The following is a 26,255-nucleotide window of genomic DNA, read 5'->3' as shown; positions in this document are numbered from 1 at the left end:
GGGTTCAGTATATCCTTCAGCTCTCTATCACCCAGGGCTTGACCAGCAGGCAGTGGTCAATCACCATCATTAAGTTGGGGCAGCCCAACAGGAGTAGCCTGGCCTTCTTGAGACACCACGTGACAGTTAAGGCCTCTCCCTCAACAGCAGCATACCCAGCTTCAGCTTGTGACAAGTGACGGCTCCCACATAGATCAATAAGCCACCCACCCTTGCAGCAGAATGGGACATCAGCTGAGGTACAAGCACAGTACTGCTGCAGATAACAAACCCGATCCCATCTCTGCTCCAATCTGTTAGGGCTGCCGTAGGTCGGGTCTTGTCTTAGTATACCAGCCCATTCTTGGCCAGCTTGCATGTGGCCTCCTGTGCGTGGTGGAATCTCTCTTATAGGTTGTTATCCCAGTAGACATTCTTGCTTGCAAATTTCTTCAGGAGGTCTCTGAAGGGTTCCATCAGTGGGGTGGGGGCAAGGAAGGATGCCAACTGGTTGACAAAGCCAAACCATGAACTGATGTCAGTGACAGAGGGATTGTCAGGCAAAGGGAATCTCCGTATGGCAGCTAGACTCTCCTCTGTGGGCCTATAGGAATCCCATCCCAGCTGGAATCCGACAAAGCTCACTTCTCTTTGGCAGAAGCTGAATTTCTCTGGCTTGAAGGTTATCTCCTTTTTGGCACATGTGCCCAAGAAATTATACGCTGTTGTCATATAGAAGAGTATCATCAACACACTTGTGTTTTCGGGGAATGTCCTTGATGGTGTCATCAAACCTCTTGGTGTAGGCATCTGAAGCTGAACAGTGATCCATGGGTATTCTTCTGTATCGATAACGCCCCCAGTGAGTGATAAAGGTTGTGAGTTTGCGGCTTTCTTCATCTAACTCCACCTGGTGGAAGCCCCAATGCGCATCTGCCACTGTCTTAAGGGGAATGTAAAGGTACCCCTGAGATCATATCGAAAGGAGCAGGGGTGTGATGTATCTCTCTCCTATAGGAGGCATTGAGGTGTAGAAAGTCCACGGTGCGGCAGGGCTGACCTGACTTCTTGGCAACAATGACCATCCTCGCACACCATTCTGTTACTTCACCAGTTGGTACCTCCTCAATGATGCCTTTCTTGATGTCCTGGTCCAACTGCATCTTCACTTCTGATTCCCAATGCTTTGGCACTGATGCTGGGGTGTGGTATGCATAGGGGGTTGCCCCTGGCAGTAGATGGGTATGGTCCGGCTTGCCTTCTATGACAGGGGGGGGTTCCCTTTCTGTGTTGAATGTCAATGACGAAAAATGGCGCAAGAGCCACTGCTCCAACTTTGGGACATTCTCCTCCACTGGTGGGAAGGGTATGGATGAGCGCTTAGGCAGGGACTCCCCAATGGGGGTGGGTACCTCATGCTCCAGTGCAAGGCTTGCTGACACCGGTATGTGGTGGGGAAAGGACTGGGGCACAAAGCCAAGGTCCTTACAAGCAGCCAATGAAAGAAAGAATGACCTTGCAGACTTGATGGAGTACACTTCTTGGACGGTTGTCCTGTTACCATATTGAACGCAAAGAGGGCCAGTTCCCATACACTCCAATCTAATGTTGGCAACATCATGTAGGGCCCCGCAGTGTCATGAAAGGGCAGGCCTTTCAATGAGGGTCGACAGCAGGGTGGGGCCTGCAACACACACTTGGGCCCCAGTGTCTACCACAGCCTGTATAGGGCTGTGACCCTTAGGCCTAGGGCTATGCACTGATGAGGACACTACCACTTGTATAGTAGGCTGCCTACTAGGTTGTACCCCAGCAGTGACTGCCCCCAGTGTTACTGATGAAGCAGAGGCATCATTCACCATCTTCTTGCTCCTACAAAACCGTTTCAAGTGGCCAATTTTATTTGCAGCCATGACAAACACTATTTCTCGCTGGGCACAACACCTTCCTGGGCTCGTGCTGCACTCTGCAGTTCCCACACACACGAGCATTGATGGGAACCGAGGCCCTCTCATTACTCTTCATTGCTGCACACTCAGGGGGGCTGGGGTCTGTCTCCACATCGGCCATGTGCCATGCTGGGGCATGGATGCATCTTTGCGGGCTGCTTCGTATGTTGCACACACTGCCCTTAGGGCATATACACTACAAACAGAATCCCTTAGACCTACCATATGCTTTCTAATAAACATATATTCGGACAAATCACAATGACAGCTAGGGCACTGGAAGCCACAGTCCATGGCCTTTTGAGAGCACTTTGCAAAATATTCACTAATGGACTCCTCATGCCCTTGCACATACACAAAAAACTCAGCCCAATGCACAGCCTGGTTCGATGCATGCAGAACCATGGCCCCTATAGCATCCAAAGCCCCTTCTGGAGACAAGTTAGCCCACTGGAAATCACTATACCTGGCATCCAGTGTACGTTGCAACTCTGGGGTGCAATGAAGCCTAATGTGTTGAACTGCATCCACTGGTTGAAGCTTATGTAGCCTAAGCCAATGTGTCATGGACCGTTTCCAAGTCCTGTAGGAGGCTGATGACATTTCCAAAGCACACTTCTCTGGTAGTGGTGGGGCCAGGGCCATGGGGCCTCTCTGTAAATGTAAGCCCCTCGCCATTGTAGCCAAACGGTCGTTAAGGGCTTGTAATGCATCTCGACCCTCAGAAACTACATGTTGTAGAGCTGGTGATCTTGATGCCACTCCGACGGGAGTACTGTGGGCACCCCTGAAGGATCGTCGTGCCCTCCTTGCCGTGAAAGACGGTCTCCCTGTTGTAGACATGATTATTCTTTATGGATCCTACTCACTGCGCCATGTAGGAAACAGAAGGAAACCCGTGTGTCACTCCAGTGCTTTATTACATGTTCAGTCAATAAAGAGGTGTGACTGCAAGTGAGAGTTGCAGACACACGGGCTACATTGGCGCCAATCGCGCTGCCCTCTTGGCAACAGACATTACATATGTTCAACCATCCTTCAGAGGGTTACAGTGGTTATATCAAATGTGAAATCAGAAAAGACTAAAATAGAGGAGTGCCCCATGGCAGCATCCTGGGTCCACTGCTATTTGACATTTACACGACTGAATTATCTAGAATCCTAAACAAGCACAAGGTTAGTTATAAACTTTATGCTAGTGATACTCAGTTCTATTTTCCTCTTGAAACGGTAGAAGATGCCATTAGTAAAATTGGTGCAATAATGAAAGATATAAAAAAAAGTGGATGTCGACAAAGAAACTAAAACTCAATGAAGACAAAACTATGAATATGAACACTTCAAAAGAATAACTATTGGTTCGTCATCCATAAACACTATAATGGCAGTGAGGATATTCTATTGATAATAGAATATTGACGAAAAATCATATATTGCACATTTTAAAAACCTGTAACTATCATATTAGAAACATTGTATGGAGGAGTTTTGGTAGTTCCATTTGACAGCGTCCTTGAGGATTGAGAGTGAGAGAGAAAGTGAGTTTCTTGGTTTGTATTGCTGTTGAGATCGTATGGTATGTATTTGTGCTTTGGTTTTCTGTGTGAGAGAGAGAGAGAGGAGGAGAGGGCGTAACTGGTGGATGGATGGTTAACGATTGAATTGGCTGTTGGTGAGTTCTGGGTTGTCTGCTGGTGCAGCTGGAGTTAGTAAGATCAAAGTTCTGTGTTTTGAGTCAGTCTTTGGTGAGAGCCGGTGATGATCAGTAGTGTCAGCAGCGGTCTGTGAAGGCATTGAAAGTCAGTTAAGTTGTGTGTTATTGATTTGTTGTTTAGTTGTTGTTGTGTTGTTGAGTTGTGGGGTTGTGGTCCTTGGGTGTTGAGTTGTGTTGTGGGGTTGTGGTCTTTGGTTGTTGTATTGTTGTTGAGTTGTCGAGTTGTGGTTCTTGGTTGTTGTCTTTGTTGTTGGTGGTGTCTCAGTGACCTCGACCAGAGGACAGTACAGCGTAGCCCTGAGTCTCTGGAGTTGGGTGAGTACATGTGTTTGTGTTTTTGTTCTGTGTATAAGTAGGTCAGTTGTCCTGCATGTATTCTGTAGTGTAAAGAGGAAAGTGTGGCTGAGGGTGAGTATGGCAGCCGGATTGGTTAAGATTATGTGGGGGTGATTTTGCCACATGTTTTTTGAGCTTATGATCCTCACCACATTATTTTTTGGCGCCCAAACAGCGACTGCTGGTGCGGCAGCTGCAGGACGATTGGGGTAGTGAGTTGTGTGATTGATTGGTGAAGGAAAGTGAAGATGGAAGGGTTGAAGGAGATGAAGAGGCTGAAGGAGGTGTTGCAGTTGGCGAGGGAAGCTAAGGAAAGATTGGAAGTCGGGTATGAGAGGTTGAGGGTAGAGTATGAGGAGCTCAAGAGCGAGTTAGAGGAAATGAGAGGAATGCTAAGGAGTGTGAAAGTAGAAATGAAAGAAGAGGTGAAAGGAGAGGAAGAGAGAATGGTTGAGAAAATGGATGAAAAATTCAGAGTAATGATAAATGTAGTGCAGGAGATGATGAAAGGTTGACATAGAAGGTTGTTTCATGGGGGTAACTCTCTCGGCATGTCTATTAGGAGTTCCAGCAGGTCCGGACACCATTCTGCCTTTGGCCATAAAGGAGCTACCAGAGTCATTTTGAGGTTCTGAGACCGCATTACCCTGTTCAGAACCTGACGGATTAGACAAAATGGAGAAAATGCTACACGTCCAGATTGTCCCAAGGGTGTTGTAGCGCATCTTCTGCTACTGCCTCTACGTCTGGGACTACCGAACAATACACTTCCAACTTTTTGTTGTACCTGGTTGCGAATAGGTCTATGATCGGCCTTTCCCACAACATGAGCATCCCGTCCACTACCTGTTGGTGCAAGGACCACTCCGTTCCCAGTATCTGATCCCTGCGGCTCAACTTGTCAGCCACTATGTTTCTTTTTCCCGTAATATATCTGGCCTTGATGTCTACTAGGTTCTCTACAGCCCACTGATGAAGTTGAACTGTCATCACATGTAACTGCCAAGAAACTAGGCCTCCTTGTTTGTTTATATAAGCTACTACTGTGGTGTTGTCTGACATCAATACCACTGAATGTCCCTTCACTCTCCCTGAATTCCTGTAGAGCTAGAAACGCTGCTTTTAACTCCAGCACATTTATATGGAGTTCTCTGTCCTCGCAACTCCATTTTGCTGACACCATCAACTCCTCCATATGGGCTCCCCAACCTTCTAGTGAAGCATCTGAGAACAGCAAGAGATCCGGGGAGGGTTGTTGAAGGGGGACACCCACTGTCAGATTGTTGTCGTTCACCCACCACAGCAAGTCTTTCCTCACTTCTGCCGACAAGGGAATTTGCTCATACGGGTGATCTACTATTGGTGACCAAAACTCCTTCATCCTCCATTGTAGAGATCGAAGGTGTAGCCTCCCTTGTGGTACTAGCTTCTCCAAGGAAGTTAGGATTTCCAGTACTACCTGCCACTGCCTTGAAGGCTGTGTTTATTTTCCAAGAAAGGCATTCACCACTTGTTTGCATTTCTCTATTCTCTGGTCTGTCGGGAATACTTTGGCTTTTATTGTGTCTATAACCATTCCCAGATACTCCAAACGTTGACTTGGATCCAACTGCGACTTCTCCTGATTTATCACGAAACCTAGACTGTGACAAAACTGCAGGAGGGTCGCCCTGTCCCTGAGTAATTTCTCTCTGGACTTTGCTATCACCAGCCAATCGTCTAGATATCTTATTAGTCTGATCCCCTGAGCATGTGGCTATGTCGACACGAGAGTGAACACTCTTGTAAAAACTTGGAGACGTTGTCAATCCGAAGCACAGGACTTTGAACTCGAACCCTTTCTCTCTAAGACTGAAGCGAAGAAATTTCCTTGAAGACTGATGGACTGGTATCTGAAAGCATGTGTCCTTCAGATCGATTGTCAGCATAAAGTCCTTGATCCTGACTGCTTGTAGAACCATTTTTGGAGTTTCCATTTTGAATCTGGTTTTTCTTATAAACAGATTCAATGTTGACAGGTCTATTACTGTCCTCCACTCCCCGCTGGCTTTGGGTACCAGGAAAATCCTGCTGTAAAAGCCCTTTGACGGAATGGATATTTGTTCCACAGTCCCTTTTTCCATCATCTTCTTCACTTCCTCTTGCAGAATAATGGCCTTCTGAGATTTCTGAGCATAAGCAAGGTGAGGTAATGGCTGTTCTGTCAGGGGTGGGGTTACCTCGAACGGAATCAAATACCCGACCCTGAGAACATCCACCACCCACTGCTCTGCTCCCAGTTCCTGCCACACCTTCCAGTGATTTGCCAGGCAACCCCCCATTGGTGTGGCCGAGTGATGAGAGGTGCCCATCCTATCTTCTTGAGCCTCTCCCTCTTCCCCTAATCTCCCTCCCTCTGTTGTTTCTATTGTGAAAGGGCCGATGAACTAACCTCTTTGGGGAAGAGATCTTGTTGCTCTATTAGGGATGTTATGTCTCACTGTCTTCTTCCGAGGTATTTGCTGCTGCCTTACCTCCATAGAGGCTTGACTGTGAGACGTTTTTCTAACTGCCTGCTGTACCAATCTATCATTAGTGTCCATCCTTCTTCTATCTATAGCCTCTTCCAGTATGACCTCTGGCAATAGCAATTGCAACTCTAAGATACCTCCATTCTTCATTGCTAACAGGGAATCCAAATCAACAGTGCGGCTTAGTCTAGCCAACGCTGCATCTCTCCTCATTAACAGGATATTTGCCCAAACATTGGCACTTAAATTTGTTAAGTAGGCAATCGCTTTGGAACCTGATTGTAGTAATCTAATGAACAATGATTCATCCACTACCTTTCTTGTCACTTCTGAGGATGCAATCTTCGCCACTGCTGTTGACCAAAGATCTAACCAAGAAGCAGTCTGAAAGACAGAAGAAGCTGTTGCTTCTAACGTAGCAGCCTCTTGGTAAGTCATCGAAGGGCACTCTATTTTAACCTGATCTAAGGTTAATCCAGGCCTTAACCTTACCACATTAGGGTTCACTTGCCCAGACAGCAAAGGGACCGTCGGGGTCATATAATATTTCTTTTGTTTCATCATTGGAGGAATAAATTTAAATGATCTATTAGATCTTAAGGAATTATCTCTTCCTGCAATCCGTGCGTTTACGTGTTGTAAAACAGTCCACATGACTTGAACAAGGCAATTCATACGACACCTTGGCATCCTTTTTCAATCCAATTACCATGTCAATCCCCAGAGGAAGCATACTGGCAGGTGTCTCTGTTTTCTCCGAAAGGTTATTGAATTGATGAATCAAATCAATCACCTCCGCATATGAGGCCAGAAACTCTTGGTTTTCTCCTTCCTCTGGCTCTAACATACTGTGCTCCGCCACAGGGGATGTTATCTCACTCCTATCCTCTGACAACTGGCTGGGAATTTCGTGGCCATCTGCCCCTACGGCCGCGGCCTCTTTGATCTCTGATGACCGCCGCTGGCTCGATCCCGAATAGTCAGCAGGAGAACGAGAACGCCTCACTCTTTCTCTGCTCACGGATCTTGAGCGAGAATCTCGTCTAGACCTCCAAGCTCCAAGATGAAGGCTCCCTTGAAACTGAGCTAACTTCCTCTCTATTAGGATTACTATCGTTTCCAACGACCGTCGGAGAATTCGGCCTCGATCTTCCATCCAGGCGGACAACGCCTTCCACCAAAGTATCAGATGAGGTTGCCAACTCTCTATTCTTCGTTCTTTTAATAGGAGCCTTATCATCCTTTGTCCGCATTTTAAACGGCCTTACGGGCGTAACTGGAACCTGCGTTCTATTCTTTGCTGCACTTTTCGCCCCCAACGTTGATTTTGCCAGCGGCATCGTAGTCTTGCTTACACTCTTTGTAATCTGTACTGGCAACTCCGCGTCGGCCGCTAGTCCATCGCCCGCCGCCTCTCTCACTCGTTTGGACTCTTGCAAACGGCTTCTTCCGCTAGCTTTGCGCTTACCAGCCACTGACTTCTCGACTTTCTTGCTGACTGGGATACGACAGTCCTGGTCTGAAGATGAAGAAGAATTCACTCTTCTCCTCTTAGCCCGAGGATCAGTCACGAAATCCCGAATCCTCCAACGCTTGACTGGCTCATGCCGCGACGTCATCGAACTTAGTGATGACACCGAGCTGAGGAAGAAGACGAAGAAGATGAATCACGCCTTTTCTTTTTGTCTTTCTTAGCCATTCTCTTCTCTATATCCTGTAATTTCTTCATTACAGTGTGTACTGCCGAGTCAGAAAGCGTATTTGGGTCCGGATGCAGCGAAGTAGACCGAGAAGCAGTAGTCTGTGACGTCATCGCGTCTGCCATATCGGTGTGTAACGTATGTTGTGACGTCACCAATCTTGTAGGGAGAGACTGTGCGGCTTCTGCTGGCATCCGCACGTTTGCCGCAAAACTACCCCCAACGTTCTGCATCATCGTAAACATAGAATTTGATGGCATAGCCACGGCATTATTTCCCATAAATTGCAAGCCAGGGGGATGAGGAACATTCAATGCTGCCGGACTCTGCTGGAATCGTGACGCCATATAATGCGACAGCAAACCCTCCAAGGTTGGTACGCCTGGTAGGCCTAGCGCCGCCCACGTACCTTCCATCCTATGTGCTTCGGGAGCTGGCACCTGGAACAAAGATGGCGATGCTCCCCCACTCCCTGCTGGGAATAAAGGTGCGTACATATTATGCATAAAATTACCCAAAACCCCTCCTGAAGTTTCCAATAACGAATCGGTAGGAGAAACCGAAGGGGTATGGGACAAATCAAAAGCAGGTGGCGAAACATATGGAGCAGTCTGGTTTATTGCCGATACAAAAGAAGCTGCCGGCAAGGCTTAGTCATCCAAAGATGGCGTCACCTCCTTCCTTTTATACTGGCCTTTCTCATGAAACTTTTTTCACTGTTCCACCGACCAACCCCGACAAACAGAACATGAATTAGTAATTGTACATACATTTTCCCTGCACCTACTACACGTTGAATGAGGATCCGTCGACACCGAAGTTAGGAATCTAGAACACGGAAAGCCACAGACTCCGGGGCATTTCCTTTGTCTCCTCTTCGAAACGGTAGAAGATCCTGATGGTGAAGCGAAAATTTCCATCTTACCACTTATACACTCTTACCGATCACACTCACACTGAGCACACTCAGAGAAAGAAAAAGTAATAAGAAAAATGAAAATGAAATGGATAAAAACAGGCAAACTGAAAACCGGCTTTAAATCAGATAGACAGCAAACACGTCCTATCTTAAGGTGGTGGGTCACAGGACGCCAAGGGCATTCTGGGTATACATGCCCTGTGACCTGGTATAGATGCCAATAGTCCCTGGATCTCAAGTTTAATTTTAATTCTACTGGTTTCCAGCTTGGCGCTAGTAAATCCTAATGTTAAGACCAAAGGTTTGCTCCATATATGAACAAAAAAATTAATTAAAATTAGTTTCACATATGTGGCTAGTCCTACTACCATATGCATATTATAAGTGGCTGAAAGGATAAGAAATATGAAAGGTGACGTTCTCGTTTATGTCTATTTCAGATTTTTTTTTTTCAATAAAAACCTATTGCTTTAATCAGGAGTTGCTCTTTGACAGCTACAACAATCATACAGGGTGTAACACGAGTTTATGAAACTATTTTGGGAATGAAAGATAAAGTATCTTTGAACGGAACATTCTTTATAAAAATGCATTTTAAGGCTTCCTTTGTCGGCGAGGGGAATTGTAAAATAACCGTTATCATTAGTGATGCTTTCGTGCAATGGAATTCGTACCGAGTAGTAGTATCGAGTCGCCTGAGATGTGGAGGGGAGCAGAGGTGCCATATAGGAGTGATGGAGGGATTAGGTCAATGTTAATAAAGTATCGCCCAATGAAATGTATTCTTTAGGTTTTGTTTGTGTTTGTTTTTTGTTTGTATGTTGCATGGAACCAGTGGTTATTCAGCAACGGGACCAATGGCTTTACGTGACTTCCAAACCACGTCGAGAGTGAACTTCTATCTCCAGAAATACACATCTCTCACTCCTCAATGGAATGGCTGAGAATCGAACCCGTGACCACCGAGGTGAGAAGCAAACACCAAACCAACCACGCCACTGAGGCGCTTTCTTTAGGTTTTGATGAAAGAAAATGCATGCAACATTGAACCTGTTTCCCTCCCTACCCATGGTATTCACTGGACACCAATAAAAAACAAAACAAAAAAAAGAGTAAGCCTAACTGAATCTCTCATCCATCAAAAGTAAGTTTGCTTATTCATTAGACATCTATCAAAGATTTCAAGTGTATTTTTAAAAATTTGTCAGACACCAGTCATAAGCATAGAGCTAGTCATGATTTCTGGTTCGGCAATATCATGAAGAGGCACTAGAATTCAAAATTCACAAGTAAATGTTGCTCAGCAGCATTTAAACTACATTATTGTCTTGCTCTCTTGTGGTGCTTCGAGGAGTTCCAGCTCTAGGCCCATGTTCTAATCTGATTCATCTATGTATGATTCTCTCTGGTACATTAAACTTTCTTGATATCTCTCTAACACAAACTTGCACTGAATGCAGTGCAATAATTGTCTTTCGGGTAGCGAGGGATGTTTCTTAGACTGATAAATGACACATTGACATTAGATTCCCACGCACATAGCAACAATGTTGTGAAGAAAAACTGGCATCGCTGTTGGTAATGTATATCAGTGGTTGTGATATGATGTTTATCACTTGTTTCAACATGTCAATTTTGCTATATGGAAAATAGTTTTACACAATAACATAACATGTTCTCAAGATATCAGCGAGTGTTTTTAACGTCATTACATAAGATTTCTTCCATCTTTGAAAAGAAAAATAGATTAATAAGGCATGAATCATGCGTCAGGCAGGTGAATTAAAAATTGTGAAACTCTACCACTAGTTTGAGTGTGTGTAAATGTACATGCATGAGCACACATACTGAAAATCTTGTAATTATATTGCTGAATTGTATTCAGATCAGTTCTGCAAGTCATTAAGTAACGTCCATAAAAATAACCTAAAATTGCAAGAGAAGTTGGGACCACAGAAATTGCATATGGCTTCCTAATGTGATGCAAAGAGGGAAGTGTTGGTTGAGTATGTGCGTTAACCATCCATCATCACACAAAAAGCCAGCAAAGTCTCAGTCATGATAAGCTCAAGAGCTTTTGCTCATTTGTTCACTCTCCTCCCTCACAAGCAAAATAAGAAAGCCTTGGTCTACTGTCTGATAACCTTATTGCATTTGTTGGATTCCTCTGGTAAGTACAAAATATCATTTGTATCATACTTGGGCAAGTCAGTTATGTACTGTATTGAAATCTGCATGGAAGTGCCACTTTGTAATATTTTATTTTCCTGAAATAACAAAATAGAATCTCTTTAAAAAATAGAAGAGAAAGCAAAATGCATGGTTTTTATATTTGTAAAGAAGTTTGAAAGTTAATGCAGGCCAAAGACATCACTTTGGTATCAGGTCTTTGACTCACAAACTCTCTCACCCTCCAGCTACCTGTGCGCACCAAGGTACCATGAGAAGATCTTTGACCTTTGGTAATGCGCAGGAGGTGCACGATAGGCACAAACTCCTACAGAGTTCATATTGTTTACTTCACCACTGTCATGCTTTTACTCTGCAATTCGCAATATACTCCATGTATATATAGATCTCGGGGTGTAGTGAATATACATGGCAAGCAAGATTGTGTAGATGGTTTAGGCTTAACCTGCTAGTACCTGGTCTCAAGTCTACATCTAATTACTTTCTTGAAAGCTTTACATTTATCAAGTGGTTTCTTTATGAACTTCTAATTAACATACTATCTCATCTCTTTTTCTTAATACTTTTGGAGCTTCTTTCCATAGTACATCAATTTCCTCTCTTCAATCAACTATAGTCATTAAGATAACACATTTCATTACTGCATCCTCTATTATTTGAGTAAAAAAAAGATTTATAGATTGGCATGTGGCTCAACATTCCTTTAAGTTTATCCTGGGGGAAAAAAAATAAAATAAAAAGGAGATGCATGGACTACAACTTGTCCCACTAAGGAAATGATTTTCATACCATAGAAAACCATTTTCCTATGAAGCATTTGGCAAGCCTTAAGGAGAGATTAAATTACTTGCAGTGTATGAATAATATATAAAGCAATCACTTGGTTTTCACATAGAATACAATGGCACTGTTCAGTGTAGTCCTTTCCTTTTACAACAATGGTATTCATAAAGATGTCACTTAAACCCCGCCTTCTTTTCAGTACTGATTGATTTTCCATGGTATTTTACACTTATTTCATAGTTTTCTGATTACAATATATTTTTACCACTTGTGCTTCGCAAAGTAAGTTAATAAAACCTGGAATACATTTATCAGCAGCCAGCACCCTAACAGTGAAGATCCACCAAATAGGGTGACAAGAACAGATCTGCTGTAGGCATCAATGGGGTTGCAATGATAAGCTCAAGGAATCAAGAGTAAAGAAGTTAAAAAAAAACGAGCTGAATTTGGGGATAGCCCATTAGTGTAAGAAATACAGTAGTAGTAGTTCCCAGATTTTAACCACTAACAGGCAGTGACAATAGGAAAAGCATCATAATGAACTATTTTCAGAATTCTTTTTATTGACTATGGAAAGCATGTGCTGCATTTCCAAGTAAAGCACAGATTACAATACCAATTGATCTTGCAATGACAAAATAATTTGCATACTTGTAAAAAAAATCACAAACAAATGTTAACAAAGGTGGAACCTAAAGACTGACCAGATGCCTAACTCACTGTCTTCTCTCTACAGTAGTATTATGTTTAATAAAGACAGAAAAACAGGACATCCTGAGATTAGGTAACACTGTGGTAAGACATGAAAAGAAGCTCTATACCCACAGAAATAATCATGTTGACACTCATGGTACTGGCAGCACTTTAGTTAAATAATATCATAGAGTAGTGTACTTCTATTGGACAAAGCACTTAGTAAGCTATACTCAAACAGAAACCAATATTCAGTATAGGAAGAACATTTCTATAGAGAAATAAAACTACAATGATGGCATACTAAAACGACATAAGGTAAAATATTTGACATTCACTTTTTCCCAGAATACCACCAACTATTAGAACCACTTGTACGTATTTTTCTCTTTAGTTTCATGAGCTTCTTGATCATTGAAAATGAAAAACTTCACAGCAAAAATGTAAAAAATTATTGATCAAAGTTGCTTGGTGGTAACTGAGAATAGTAACAGACTGCACAAAATGGGAAAAACATCATAATGCAAATAAAAACACCGTATTCTGGCAACTTGTAGCTCAATTACAAACAGTGATTGTTGCATCTGGACATCAGTTGAATCCTCCAGAGGAAAACAGCAAAACCTGTTTCTGTTTCTTCTTTTTTCCTTTCTTGCCAACACTACCACATGCACCAATTTCACCATTCTTAGCTGTGGGAAGAAAGATGAAAAATTAACAAAAACCAAATTTAAAATTGTACTTAATGACAAATCACAGTCAAATATACAATAAAAACTGACAAAGGACAAAAATCTTGAGAGAAATGTCATGATATAATGAATACCAAAAAATTGGCATAAACTACGTCATCTCTTGATTATCCAGATCTTTCTTATTTGGAACTCGACATTATTCGACACATCCAGACCAGTAACCGGGACCAAAGATATAGAATAAAAATACATATAAAGGGTAATGCCACGGAGGAAAATGACATTACCCTTTATTGATACATAGCATCATCTTTTACATATTTTGTGATCAAGTTATTCATACTAATACATATATGTAATTTTTTTTTTTATTTGAAAAAACTTCTCTCCAATGGTTGGTAATGCTGTGTGGCCCCAGGCAAATGTTGGGGCAGTGTTGGATGGGTAAGAGGGCTAGGTTGACATGTCTGACTTGCTAAAGCTAGTTTTGTTTCCTGCTTTTATATTTGTTTTATATTTGTGATTTTTCCCCATCTTGAGAGAGAGAGAGTGAGTATCACCTACTATGTTGAAGCCTATAACACACACTATGTTCATTTTATTTTTATTTTTATTTTACCCTCCTCATTTTCATTTTTGCTGCTATTTTCAATATGCACAAGAAAACACACGCTATATACAGCGTGAGGTAAGTCAATATTGATGAAAAGTCACATGTAGATGTAAACCCAAACACACATGCATACAAGTAAAGCTTACATGATATTAGGTTGTGAAATGGAAAATCCTTATTCCAATAAAACAGAAAATTATTAACTTCTTTTAGAACTGTTCTTAACATGTATTTGCTTTGGGCAACCATTACTGACATGCCATATGTACTATAAATGAAAACACAGGGCATTTTACTCAAAATCCATATGCATTTAAGCTGAAAACACAGGGTGTTTTACTCAAAATCCATATTGCACTAAAGATGAAAACACAGGGTGTTTTACTCAAAATCCATATGCACTAAAGATGAAAACACGGTTTTACTCAAAGTCCATACAAGTAAGTGAGAGCTAACGGTGTACGGGCTCCCTGCCAGCCCTGCCTGCCGCAGCCCAGTACCAGCTGGCTCTCCGAGATAGTACGGTCGGATATTCTCTCTCTCCTCTGCGATGATTGACTACCGAACCGAATCTCTGCCCGATAATCAGACTTAGGTCTCTGGTTGGCAGGAATTCTTGCATACATGTATGACCATCTCTACTGCATCGCCTTTGCCGTTGCAAGAATTTTCAGACAGAGATATCTCGCTAGACGCGTTATCATCTTTCTGTTTACCACACGGAAACAGAAGTCTGTAGCCTAGTCTCCCGCTGCATCACACCTGCAGCTGCGATGACGCGGAATGATTTCTTCAGACATCTGAGTCTGTCTTCTAAATACATCTCATATTCGTGGGTGTGCAGTTGTTCTTTGTCCACCTCGAATTGTAGATGAATAACGGAAGACATCGCCTGTTCCCCGCCCTGCCAGCTATATCAGGGCGTTTTACTCAAAATCCATATGCACTAAAGATGAAAACACAGGGCGTTTTACTCAAAATCCATATGCACTTAGGATGAAAACACAGGGCGTTCTACTCAAAATCCATATGCACTTAAGATGAAAACACAGGGCGTTTTTACCAAAATCCATATGCAACTTAAGAAAAATGAAAACACAAAAAGGGCGTTTTACTCAAAATCCATATGAAACTTAAGATGAAAACACCAAGGGCGTTTTACTCAAAAATCCTTATGCACCTTAAGTGAAAACACAGGGCGTTTTACTCCAAAATCCTTATGCTTAAGCTGAAAAACAGGGCGTTTTACTCAAAATCCATATGCACTTAAGCTGAAAACACAGTCGTTTTTACTTCCAAAATCCATGCACTTAAGATGAAACACAAGGCGTTTTACAAAATCCAATCCATAATGCACTTAAGATGAAAACACAGGGCGTTTTACTCAAAAATGCATAATGCACTTACTGAAAACACAGGGCGTTTTTACTCAAAATGCATTAAATGCCGGGTTTAAGGATGAAAAAACAAGGGCGGTTTTACTCCAAATCCTTTGCCTTAATGAAAAACACAGGGCTTTTACTCAAATCCGGTATGCACTTTAAGATTCAAACACAGGGCGTTTTCTACTCAAATCCATATTCACTTAAGATTAACACAGGGCGTTTTACTCAAAATCCATATGCCACTTAATATGAAACACAAGCGGTTGTACTCAAAATCCATATGCACTAAGATGAAAACACGGGCGTTTACTCAAAATCCTTATGCACTTAAGATGAAACACAGGGCGTTTTACTCAAAATCCTTTGCATTAAGCCTGAAAACACAGGGCGTTTACTCCCGAAAAAATCATATGCACTTAAGCTGAAAACACAGGGCGTTTTACTCAAAATCCATATGCACTTAAGATGAAAACACAAGGCGTTTTAACTCCAAAATCATATTGCACTTAGATGAAAACACAGGGCGTTTTTACTCAAAATGCATATGCAATTAAGCTGAAAACACAGGGCGTTTTACTCAAATGCATATGCGCTTAAGATGAAAACACAGGCGTTTTACTCAGAAAATTAAAATCCTTATGCACTTAGATGAAAACACAGGGGCGTTTTACTCAAATCTTATGCCACTTAAGATGAAAACACAAGCGTTTTACTCAATCTATGCACTTTAAGATTAAAACAACGGGCGTTTTACTCAAAATGCATTTCGCTTAAGCTGAAACCAGGGGGCGTTTTACTCAAAATGCATATGCGCTTAAGATGAAAACACAGGGCGTTTTACTCAAAATGCATATGCGCTTAAGATGAAAACACAGGGCATCAAAATCCATATGCACTTAAGCTGAAAACACAAGGCGTTTTACTCAAAATCCATTTGCACTTAGGATGAAAACACAGGGCGTTTACTCAACAATGCATATGCGTTTAAGATAAAACACAGTGCGTTTTACTCCAAAATGCATATGCGCTTAAGAATGAAAACACCGGCATCACAATCCATATGCACTTAAGCCTGAAACACAATGCGTTTTACTTCAAAATCATTTGCCTTAAGATGAAAACAGGGCGTAACTTCAAAAATTTTCAAAAATGCACTTAGAAAATTTTGCACAGGCGTACTCAAAATCCATATGCACTTAAGCTGAAAACACAAGGCGTTTTACTCAAAATCCATATGCACTAAAGATGAAAATAGTGAGTTTTACTCAAAATCCATATGCACTTAAGCTGAAAATGATATTGTTATAATACAATAAAGTTTCATACATACTTACCTGGCAGATATATACATAGCTAAGACTCCGTCGTCCCCGACAGAAATTCAAATTTCGCGCCACTCGCTACAGGTAGGTCAGGTGATCTACCGGCCTGCCCTGGGCGGCAGGACTAGGAACCATTCCCGTTTTCTACTCATATATTTTCTCTTCCCCCTGTCTCCTTGCGGGGAGGCTGGGTGGGCCCTAATCGTATATATCTGCCAGGTAAGTATGTATGAAACTTTATTGTATTATAACAATATCATTTTCATACAATCAACTTACCTGTCAGATATATACATAGCTGATTGGCACCCTTCGGTGGAGGGTAAGAGACAGCTACTTCTGGAATAGACAGGTAAACAACATATGTTGTAGGTATAAATAAAAAACCTTGGTTCCTACCTGATAGGTGGTAGACTTCGTGGGTGTTTGCCCCGTAGTCTGCATCACCTCAAGAAACTTTAGCGAGATATGTGATCTATGGCCAAGAATTCTTGTGGGTCTGCCGAAGGGGTCTTATCCACTTACTCGGCAGAGCCTGAAAGGACTTTGTCAATGGGTGCTGATCCACTTATATGACAACACACCTTATTAAGGAGCACACAACCAATCCCGACCACCTGATCCTAACCACCTTGTTAGTATTAAAAATTGCTCCGAGTTATCCCCAAACTCTTCGCAACAACCGTAACTCAAACCAAATTGCACACGCACACAATAATTTTTTCAAAAAAAAAAATTATGATACTCATCTAATAAAAGATATCACAAGAGTTCCTTACTGAACGGAAGTGACTGGCCGCCTGTGCGGCATCTGCACTTGTTCAGCAGAAAGTCTAGAACATATCTATTAGACTTATGTAGTAATTAAAGATTGGTGTTAGCTCCTGTACCCAGGATTGTGCCCGCAGACACAAAAGGACCTAAAGAAAAACATTTTTCATAGGTCACACGAACGTCCTTCAAATAGTGAGAAGCAAACACAGAATTACATCTCCAATATGTCGCTTCCAAAGTGACATATTTCTCTGAAAAGAGAGAGACATAGCCACTGCTCTCACTTCATGAGCTCTTACTCTCAGGAGTTTGAAAGAATCATCCGTGCAAGCCTTATGAGCGTCCGTAATGATGTTCCTGACAAAAAAGGCTAAAGCATTCTAGACATAGGTCTTGATGGATCCTTCACCGAGCACCAAAGACCTTGTCTAGAACCTCCCAACTGTTTCTTTTTCTGTATGTAAAACTTTAACGCCCTTACTGGGCAAAGAGACCTCTCCGGTTCCCTGCCGACGAGACCCGATAAGCCTTTTACTTCGAAGTTTCTCGGCCAGGGATTCGAAGGATTTTCATTCTTCGCCAAGAATAATTCTTTGAAGGAACAGATGGCTGAATCTAGATTGAAACCCACTTTATCACTAGGGCGTGCAGCTCACTAACTCTTTTCGCCGTCGCCAGTGACAAAAGAAATAAACATTTTCTCGTTATGTCACGAAACGAGGCCAAGTGCAGGGGTTCAAATCTCTCTGATGACAAGAACTTAAGCACCACATCTAGATTCCAGTTAGGGGGAGAAGTAATGTTAGACTTCTTGGTCTCAAAAGATCTAATCAGATCATGTAGATCTTTATCGTTTCCCAAATCTAGGCCTCTATTCCTAAAGACGGCCGATAGCATACTCCTATAGCCCTTTATCGTGGCTACGGAGAGACGCGATTCTTCTCTCAAAAATAACAGAAAATCAGCGATTTCTGTTACAGAGGTACTGGAGGAGGACAACTTCTTCGACTTACACCACCTTCTAAAAACTTCCCACTTCGATTGGTAAACACGGATAGTGGAAGTTCTCCGGGCTCTAGCGATCGAGCTTGCTGCTTTGCTAGAAAAGCCTCTCGCTCTGACAAGTCTTTCGATAGTCGAAAGGCAGTCAGAGCGAGAGCGGGGAGGTTTTGATGAAACCTCTCGAAGTGTGGTTGTCTGAGAAGATCCTTCCTTTGTGGAAGGGATCTGGGGAAGTCTACCATCCACTCCAGCACCTCTGGGAACCACTCTTGAGCTGGCCAAAAGGGGGCTATCAGGGTCATTCTTGTCCCCTTTGAAGTCACAAACTTCCTGAGCACTTGCCCCAGAATCTTGAATGGGGGAAATGCGTAAACGTCTACATGAGACCAATCTAGCAGGAAGGCGTCTACTGTTAGAGCTCTGGGGTCTTCTACTACTGAACAGAAGACTTCCAGTCTTTTTGAGAGGAACGTGGCAAAGAGGTCGACATGAGGAGTCCCCCAAAGAGACCAGAGATTCCGGCAAACTTCTGAGTGGAGGGTCCATTCGGTATGAAGGACCTGGTTCCTCCTGCTCAGCCTGTCTGCTCTCACGTTCCTTACTCCCTGAACAAACCTCGTCAACAGAGAGATGTTCCTTTGCGATGTCCACAACAGCAGGTCTCTCGCGAGCTCGTACAGGGCATACGAGTGAGTACCTCCTTGCTTTCGAATGTATGCAAGGGCGGTTGTATTGTCCGCATTCACTTGTACTATCTTGTTCCTCACCAAAGGTTCGAAGCTCTTTAGGGCTAGGTGTACAACAAACAGCTCTTTGCAGTTTATGTGCCAGGACACTTGAAGAGCATTCCAAGTGCCTGACACCTCTCTCTTTCCCAAGGTTGCTCCCCAACCTTTTTCCGACGCGTCGGAAAACAATACAAGGTTTGGGTTCTGTGTTTCTAGGGAAGTACCCTTGTTTTCCTTCAGTGGGAGTAACCACCATTCTAAATGGCGTTTCATCAGAACTGGAATGGAAAACTGTCCGAGAGAAGCCCTGTCTTCATGTTCCACGATCTTCTGAGGAAGAACTGAAGCGGACGGAGATGAAGTCTTCCTAGAGGAAAGAACTGTTCGAGCGAGGAAAGAGTCCCTAATAGGCTCAACCATTCCCTCGCCGAAGTACGTTCCTTCCTTAGGAAGAGAGAGACTTTTTCTAAACCTCTCGTTAGTCTCTCTTGAGAAGGAAATACTTGAAAACCCCGAGAATCCATCTGAATCCCCAGATAGACCAAGTTCTGGCTGGGGATCAGTTGGGACTTCTCTAGGTTCACGAGTAATCCTAAGGTCTTTATCAGGTTTAGTGTCACAGTCAGGTCCTCCAAACACTGTTTCTCTGACTTTGCTCTGATGAGCCAGTCGTCTAGGTACAGAGATATACTGATTCCTTTCAGGTGAAGCCATCTCGCCACATTTTTCATAAGGCTCGTGAAAACCTGAGGCGCCGTAGACAGGCCGAAACACAAGGCTCTGAATTGGAAGATCCTTCCCCCCGTCATGAAACGGAGGTACTTCTTCGACGAAGGATGGATCGGACGTGAAAATAGGCATCCTGGAGATCCAGAGACACCATCCAATCCCCTTGGCGAAGAGCCGCAAGGACTGATGCAGAGGTCTCCATGGAGAACTTCTGTTTCTGAACAAACTTGTTCAGAGCGCTGACATCCAGAACTGGTCTCCAGCCCCCCGAGGCTTTCGCAACCAAGAAAAGACGATTGTAAAACCCTGGGGAGCTTTGATCCAGCACTAGCTCTATAGCTCTCTTGTCCCACATCTGATCCACCATTTGTTGAAGAGTATCTTTCAACACAGGGTCCTTGTAATTGGCGGACAATTCCCGCGGAGTTGACGTCAGGGGAGGATTGTCCAGGAAAGGAATGAGGTATCCCTTCTGTAGAACAGACATAGACCAAGCGTCTGTATGAGAGTCCAGGCTTCCGCAAATCCCCGGAGCCTGGCACCTACTGGTGTTTGGAGGAGCGTCACTTCACTTTCCCCTTTTAAAGGGACGGAAAGAGGCTCTACCTCTCTTCTCAGTCGCCTTTCTTTTAGCGGCAACTCTAGCGGGAGGACCTCCTCGAAAGGGCCGAACAGGCATAGACACACCTTTCTTCCTTTCTTGTCTCCCATCATCACTGGTCTCTTCTTCCTGGAAGATTGCAGGAGAAGATCCTGTGTTGCTTTCTCCGTCAGAGAACGGGAAATGTCCCTCACCAACTGTGAAGGGAACAGAAAGTCAGACCTGGGAGCGAATAACAAGGCTGCCCTTTGCGAATGGGATACCGCTTTTGTCAAGAAAGCGCTAAATACAGATCTCTTCTTCAAGAGACCTGCTCCAAATAAGGAAGAAACTTCCCCTGAGCCATCCTGTACCGCCTTGTCAATACAGGACAAAATTGCAAGGAGTACGTCCGGATCGAGTCCTTCCGAGGCATGAGCCTTCTTGGACATCACCCCAAGGGACCAATCTAGGAAGTTAAAGACTTCTAAAATGTGAAAAAGTCCCTTGAGGAGATGATCCAACTCTGAAAGACCCCAAGTAATCTTCGCAGTATGAAGGCTATGTCTCCTGGATGCATCTACCAGACTGGAAAAGTCAGCTTCAGCCGAAGCTGGGAGAGTGAGTCCCATATTCTCCCCAGTCTGGTACCAAATACCTCTCTTGCCCGTAAGTCTAGCGGGAGGCATGCAAAACACCGTCCTGACTAGCTCCTTCTTGGTTAGCATCCAGCTATCCAGCGACTGAAGAGCTCTCTTCATAGAAATCGTCGGTCTCATCTTCAAGAAAGCCGACGACTTCGGCGTCTTAGAGCATGAAAAAAGTGAACGAGGCGAAGGAGGAGCGGCAGGGATCAATGCATCTCCGTATTCCTGGAGGAGGAGAGCTGTCAAAACTTTGTAGTTAGACAGCCCTTCTCTGCCGTGAGTCTCGTCTTCTGAGTCCTCTTCCAAAATCGGATCAGAAGGAGAAGTCACTTCCCGTTCCGGGTCTTCCTGCCCAATAACTCTCTCTACGGGAGACAAACTCCTAATAGGAGAGGGGCTAAGAGAGTGTATAGCGCTCCTCTGCTTGGCTGGCTCCTCGCGCTTGGCTGGCGCCTCGCGCCTGGCTGACTCCACGCGCTTGGCTGGCGCCTCGCGCCTGACTGATGCCTCGCGCCTCTGTAAAGTCTCGCGTCTGACTGACGCCTCGCGCCTGCTGGCTGCGCCTCGCGCCTTTCTGGTGCCATATCCTTGTATGGATGATGCTTGTCTGGCGCCTCGCGCCTGGCTGAATCCTCGCGCCTGGCTGCTTCCTCGCGCTCGGCTGACGCTGCTGGTCTGGCAGACGTATCACGTCTGGAAAAATCCTCACGCCTGTAAAGCGTTTCTCGCTTGTCTGGCGCTTTAATCCTATCAGACGCTTCTCGTCTGTAGGAAACTTCGCGCTTGACTGGCGCCTCGCGCTTGTCTGGCGATTCAAAATCGTCCAAAGAGTCTATCAGAGTAGATCTCAAACGCCTCACGTCCCACAGGAGCCTCACTCCTAGCGGGAGAAGGAAGAACGAGACTTCTTGACAGGAAGCCTCACGTCTTTCTTACGAGGGGGATCCTTCGAAAGGACTCCTACCAAGGCGGATAACTGTTCTTGCACAGCCAAAATGATCCTCTTGGAAGCCTCTCCGGCGTCTTCTTGAACGGGAGAGGGAGAACTCGAAGGAGTTTTGTCCAAACCATGGGACGTCAAAACCCTCTTAGCCTTCTTGATCGAAGGAGGCGCTTCTTCCGAAAAGCGTTCGGGGCTAGAATCCAACACAGGATCTTTCCAGTGCCTTTTCAGGGGCCTGGACAAGTCCGAATCCTTCCACCCTCGTTTAGGAGAGGGAGAAGCGGACGAAGAGAAGCACTCTCTGAGGACGCTTTTCCTATAGCGGTCCTGAGCAGTCTGTCTATTTACAGAGCCTGCTGAAGGGACGCCTGACCGGGGGGAATTCTCCACAACCTCCGTACGGCTTTCGACTTTCCTTCTCCTCTGGGCTTAGGAGCTTGGAAGAGGTCTAGGCCTGGGAGCGTCGCAGAGACGGTCAGACGCCCCCTCCACAACACTGGGTACACTCACTTCACTATAATAGTCACTTTCACAATCCTTACCTTTCATGGCAGCCATTTTGGATTTCATCCTGTGAAGAGTAGCTTTCAGCTCAGCAAATTTCCGAGGCCGAATCTGAATGTAAAGCCAGTGAGGGCCCTGATACAGAATTAGAATCAAATGCATAGTTCAGGGAAGAGTTAGAATCATTAAAAGGCTCAATAGGCCTTGTACTACTACCCGCAATCTTAGATGCAGCCCTTCTGACTCTATCCCTTTCTAACTTCAAGTAAGAAGTTAGAGTCTTCCATTCCTCAACATTCAACCTCTCACACTCATGACAGGTGTTAGAAATAGAACAATCAAAACCTCTACATTTGCGACATACAGTGTGAGGATCAACCGAAGCCTTCGGTATCCTCACCTTGCAGCCTACATTCACACACACTCTCACTCAACCACTTGAATCAGACATTCTTGAAGAAAAATCAAAAGCAAGTCCAAATCCAGTCCACAGTAGCGAATGCCAAAACAACGATCCAGGTACGTCACCAAAAGTCCACAAAAAGATGATCAATTGTCTAGAAAAGCGAATTCCAGTCAGGAGGTGGCAGCAACGATGTTGATACCACCGGCGACAGAAAATATATGAGTAGAAAACGGGAATGGTTCCTAGTCCTGCCGCCCAGGGCAGGCCGGTAGATCACCTGACCTACCTGTAGCGAGTGGCGCGAAATTAATTTCTGTCGGGGACGACGGAGTCTTAGCTATGTATATATCTGACAGGTAAGTTGATTGTATGAAAACACAAGGTGTTTTACTCAAAATCCATATGCACTTAAGATGAAAACACAGGGCGTTTTACTCAAAATCCATATGCACTTAAGATGAAAACACAGGGCGTTTTACTCAAAATCCATATGCACTTAAGATGAAAACACAAGGCGTTTTACTCAAAATCCATATGCACTTAAGATGAAAACACAGGGCATCAAAATCCATATGCACTTAAGCTGAAAACACAAGGTGTTTTACTCAAAATCCATGTGCACTTAAGCTGAAAACACAGGGCGTTTTACTCAAAATCCATATGCACTTAGGATGAAAACAAAGGGCGTTCTACTCAAAATCCATATGCACTTAGGATGAAAACACAGGGCGTTCTACTCAAAATCCATATGCACTTAAGATGAAAACACAAGGCGTTCTACTCAAAATCCATATGCACTTGATGAAAACACAAGGCGTTCTACTCAAAATCCATATGCACTTAGGATGAAAACACAGGGCGTTCTACTCAAAATCCATATGCACTTAGGATGAAAACACAGGGCGTTCTACTCAAAATCATATGCACGAGGATGAAAACACAGGGGCGTTTTACTCAAAATGCATATGCACTTAAGCTGAAAACACAAGGCACTTTACTCAAAATTCATATGCACTTAAGATGAAAACACAGGGCGTTTTACTCAAAATCCTTATGCACTTAAGATGAAAACACAGGGCGTTTTACTCAAAATCCTTATGCACTTAAGCTGAAAACACAGGGCGTTCTACTCAAAATCCATATGCACTTAAGATGAAAACACAAGGCACTTTACTCAAAATTCATATGCACTTAAGATGAAAACACAGGGCGTTTACTCAAAATCCTTATGCACTTAAGATGAAAACACAGGGCGTTTTACTCAAAATCCATTTGCACTAAAGATGAAAACACAGGGCGTTTTACTCAAAATCCATTTGCACTAAAGATGAAAACACAGGGCGTTTTACTCAAAATCCATATGCACTTAAGCTGAAAAAAAACACAGGGCGTTTTACTCAAAATCCTTATGCACTTAAGATGAAACTCAAAATCCATATGCACTTAAGATGAAACTCAAAATCCATATGCACTTAAGATGCAAACACAAGGTGTTTTACTCAAAATCCTTATGCACTTAAGATAAAAACACAGGGTGTTTAACCCTCTTACGCCAAAGCCCTAAAAATCAAAACCTCTCCTGTATGCCGGCGCCGGTTTGGAGTGAGCGCGGAAGCGGAAAAAATAATTTTTTCAAAAAATCACAGCGCGCTTAGTTTTGAAGATTAAGAGTTCATTTTTGGCTCATTTTTTGTCATTGCCTGAAGATTAGTATGCAATCATCAAAAATGAAAAATAATATCATTATCATATTTAAATAATGCGATATATGGTAGCGAAAAAAAAAAAATTCATAGATAATTGTATTCAAATCACGCTGTGCAAAAAACGGTCAAAGCTAACGAGTTACTTTTTTTTCCCGTTGTATTGTAAAGTAAATAGCAATCATTTTGATATATAATACATAGTAAAACAATAAAAGCAACACCGGAAAAATATTATCACAAAATGATGTACGAATTCGTAACGCGCAGGCTTAAAGAAATATTTTCAAAAATTTACCCTAATTCTAAATATTGTTCTAGACTTCCAATTTGTTTCAAAATTAAGACAAATGATTTAATATTACGATACTGTAAGAGTTTTAGATTAGAATTGCAGATTTCGACCATTTCGGACAAGTTAAATTTGACCGAATGTCGAAATTTTTATATATATATTTTTTTATATGCACATATTTCGGAGATAGAAAAAGCTACAACCTTCAATTATTTTTTATTGTTTTTTTTCATGAATTTGCGCACATTTTGATATATGAAACTCTATAAAACGGCTAATATGAAAAGGAGCAAATATTAGGATAATGTGATGTACGTATTTCGGAGACTTGCGGCCGCGAATCGGCGCGCGGAGTGAAGGTAAATATATTTTTCAAAAATTCACCATAAATCACAATATTGTTCTAGAGACTTCAAATTTGTTTAAAAATGAAGAAAAATGACGGAATATTACTAGGCCGTAAGAGTTTTAGCTTACAATTGCGTTTTTCAACTATTTCGGTAGAGTCAAATTTGACCGAACGTGATTTTTTTCTATTTATCGTGATTTATATGCAAATATTTCAAAAAAAGAGAAAAGCTACAACCTTAAATCATTTTTAGTTGTATTCTACATGAAATTGCGCACATTTTCATATATAAAACTTTATGTAACAGCTAATTTTAAATGGTGCAAACATTTCGACAATCGCACAAAAAAATTCTGATTTTTTCGGAAGAGTTACCGCACGGACGTAAGGAATTTTTTTTTTTTTTTTTTTTTTTCATAAATTCACCATAAATCGAAATATTGTGCTAGAGACTTCCAAGTCGTTGCAAAATGAAGGTAAATGATTGAATATTACTAGAATATAAGAGTTTTAGCTTACAATTGCGTTTTTCGACCATTTCGGTAGAGTCAAAGTTGACCGAAAGTTGAAATTTTTGCACTTAACGTTATTTATATGAAAATATTTCAAAACTGATAAAAGCTACAACCATGGGTTGTTTTTTGTTGTATTGTGCATGAAATATTGCACATTTCCATATATAAAACTTTATGTAACGGCAAATTTAAAAGGGTGCAAACATTAGGACAATCGCACGAAAAAATTTATCGGAAGAGTTATCGCACGAACGTAAGGAAAAAGTTTTTTCATAAATTCACCATACATCGA

The 26,255-nt window shown here is 42.9% G+C and overlaps 1 protein-coding gene across 1 annotated transcript in view; it reads right to left on the bottom strand.

Moving 5' to 3' along the window:
• Nucleotides 1-12,623: 12,623 nt before the first annotated feature.
• Nucleotides 12,624-26,255, bottom strand: part of LOC135200241 (E3 ubiquitin-protein ligase RNF10-like) — a 156,894-nt gene continuing 143,262 nt past the window's right edge. The window contains exon 14 of the mRNA XM_064228690.1: nucleotides 12,624-13,465. Coding sequence (XP_064084760.1) covers nucleotides 13,365-13,465 — 101 coding nt within the window. The 3' untranslated portion in view covers nucleotides 12,624-13,364. The remainder of the gene's footprint in view (nucleotides 13,466-26,255) is intronic.

This window comes from Macrobrachium nipponense, chromosome 26 (genome assembly GCF_015104395.2).
Source record: "Macrobrachium nipponense isolate FS-2020 chromosome 26, ASM1510439v2, whole genome shotgun sequence".
Classification (NCBI taxonomy): Eukaryota; Metazoa; Arthropoda; class Malacostraca; order Decapoda; family Palaemonidae; genus Macrobrachium; species Macrobrachium nipponense.
This window is presented reverse-complemented; position numbering and strand designations above follow the sequence as displayed.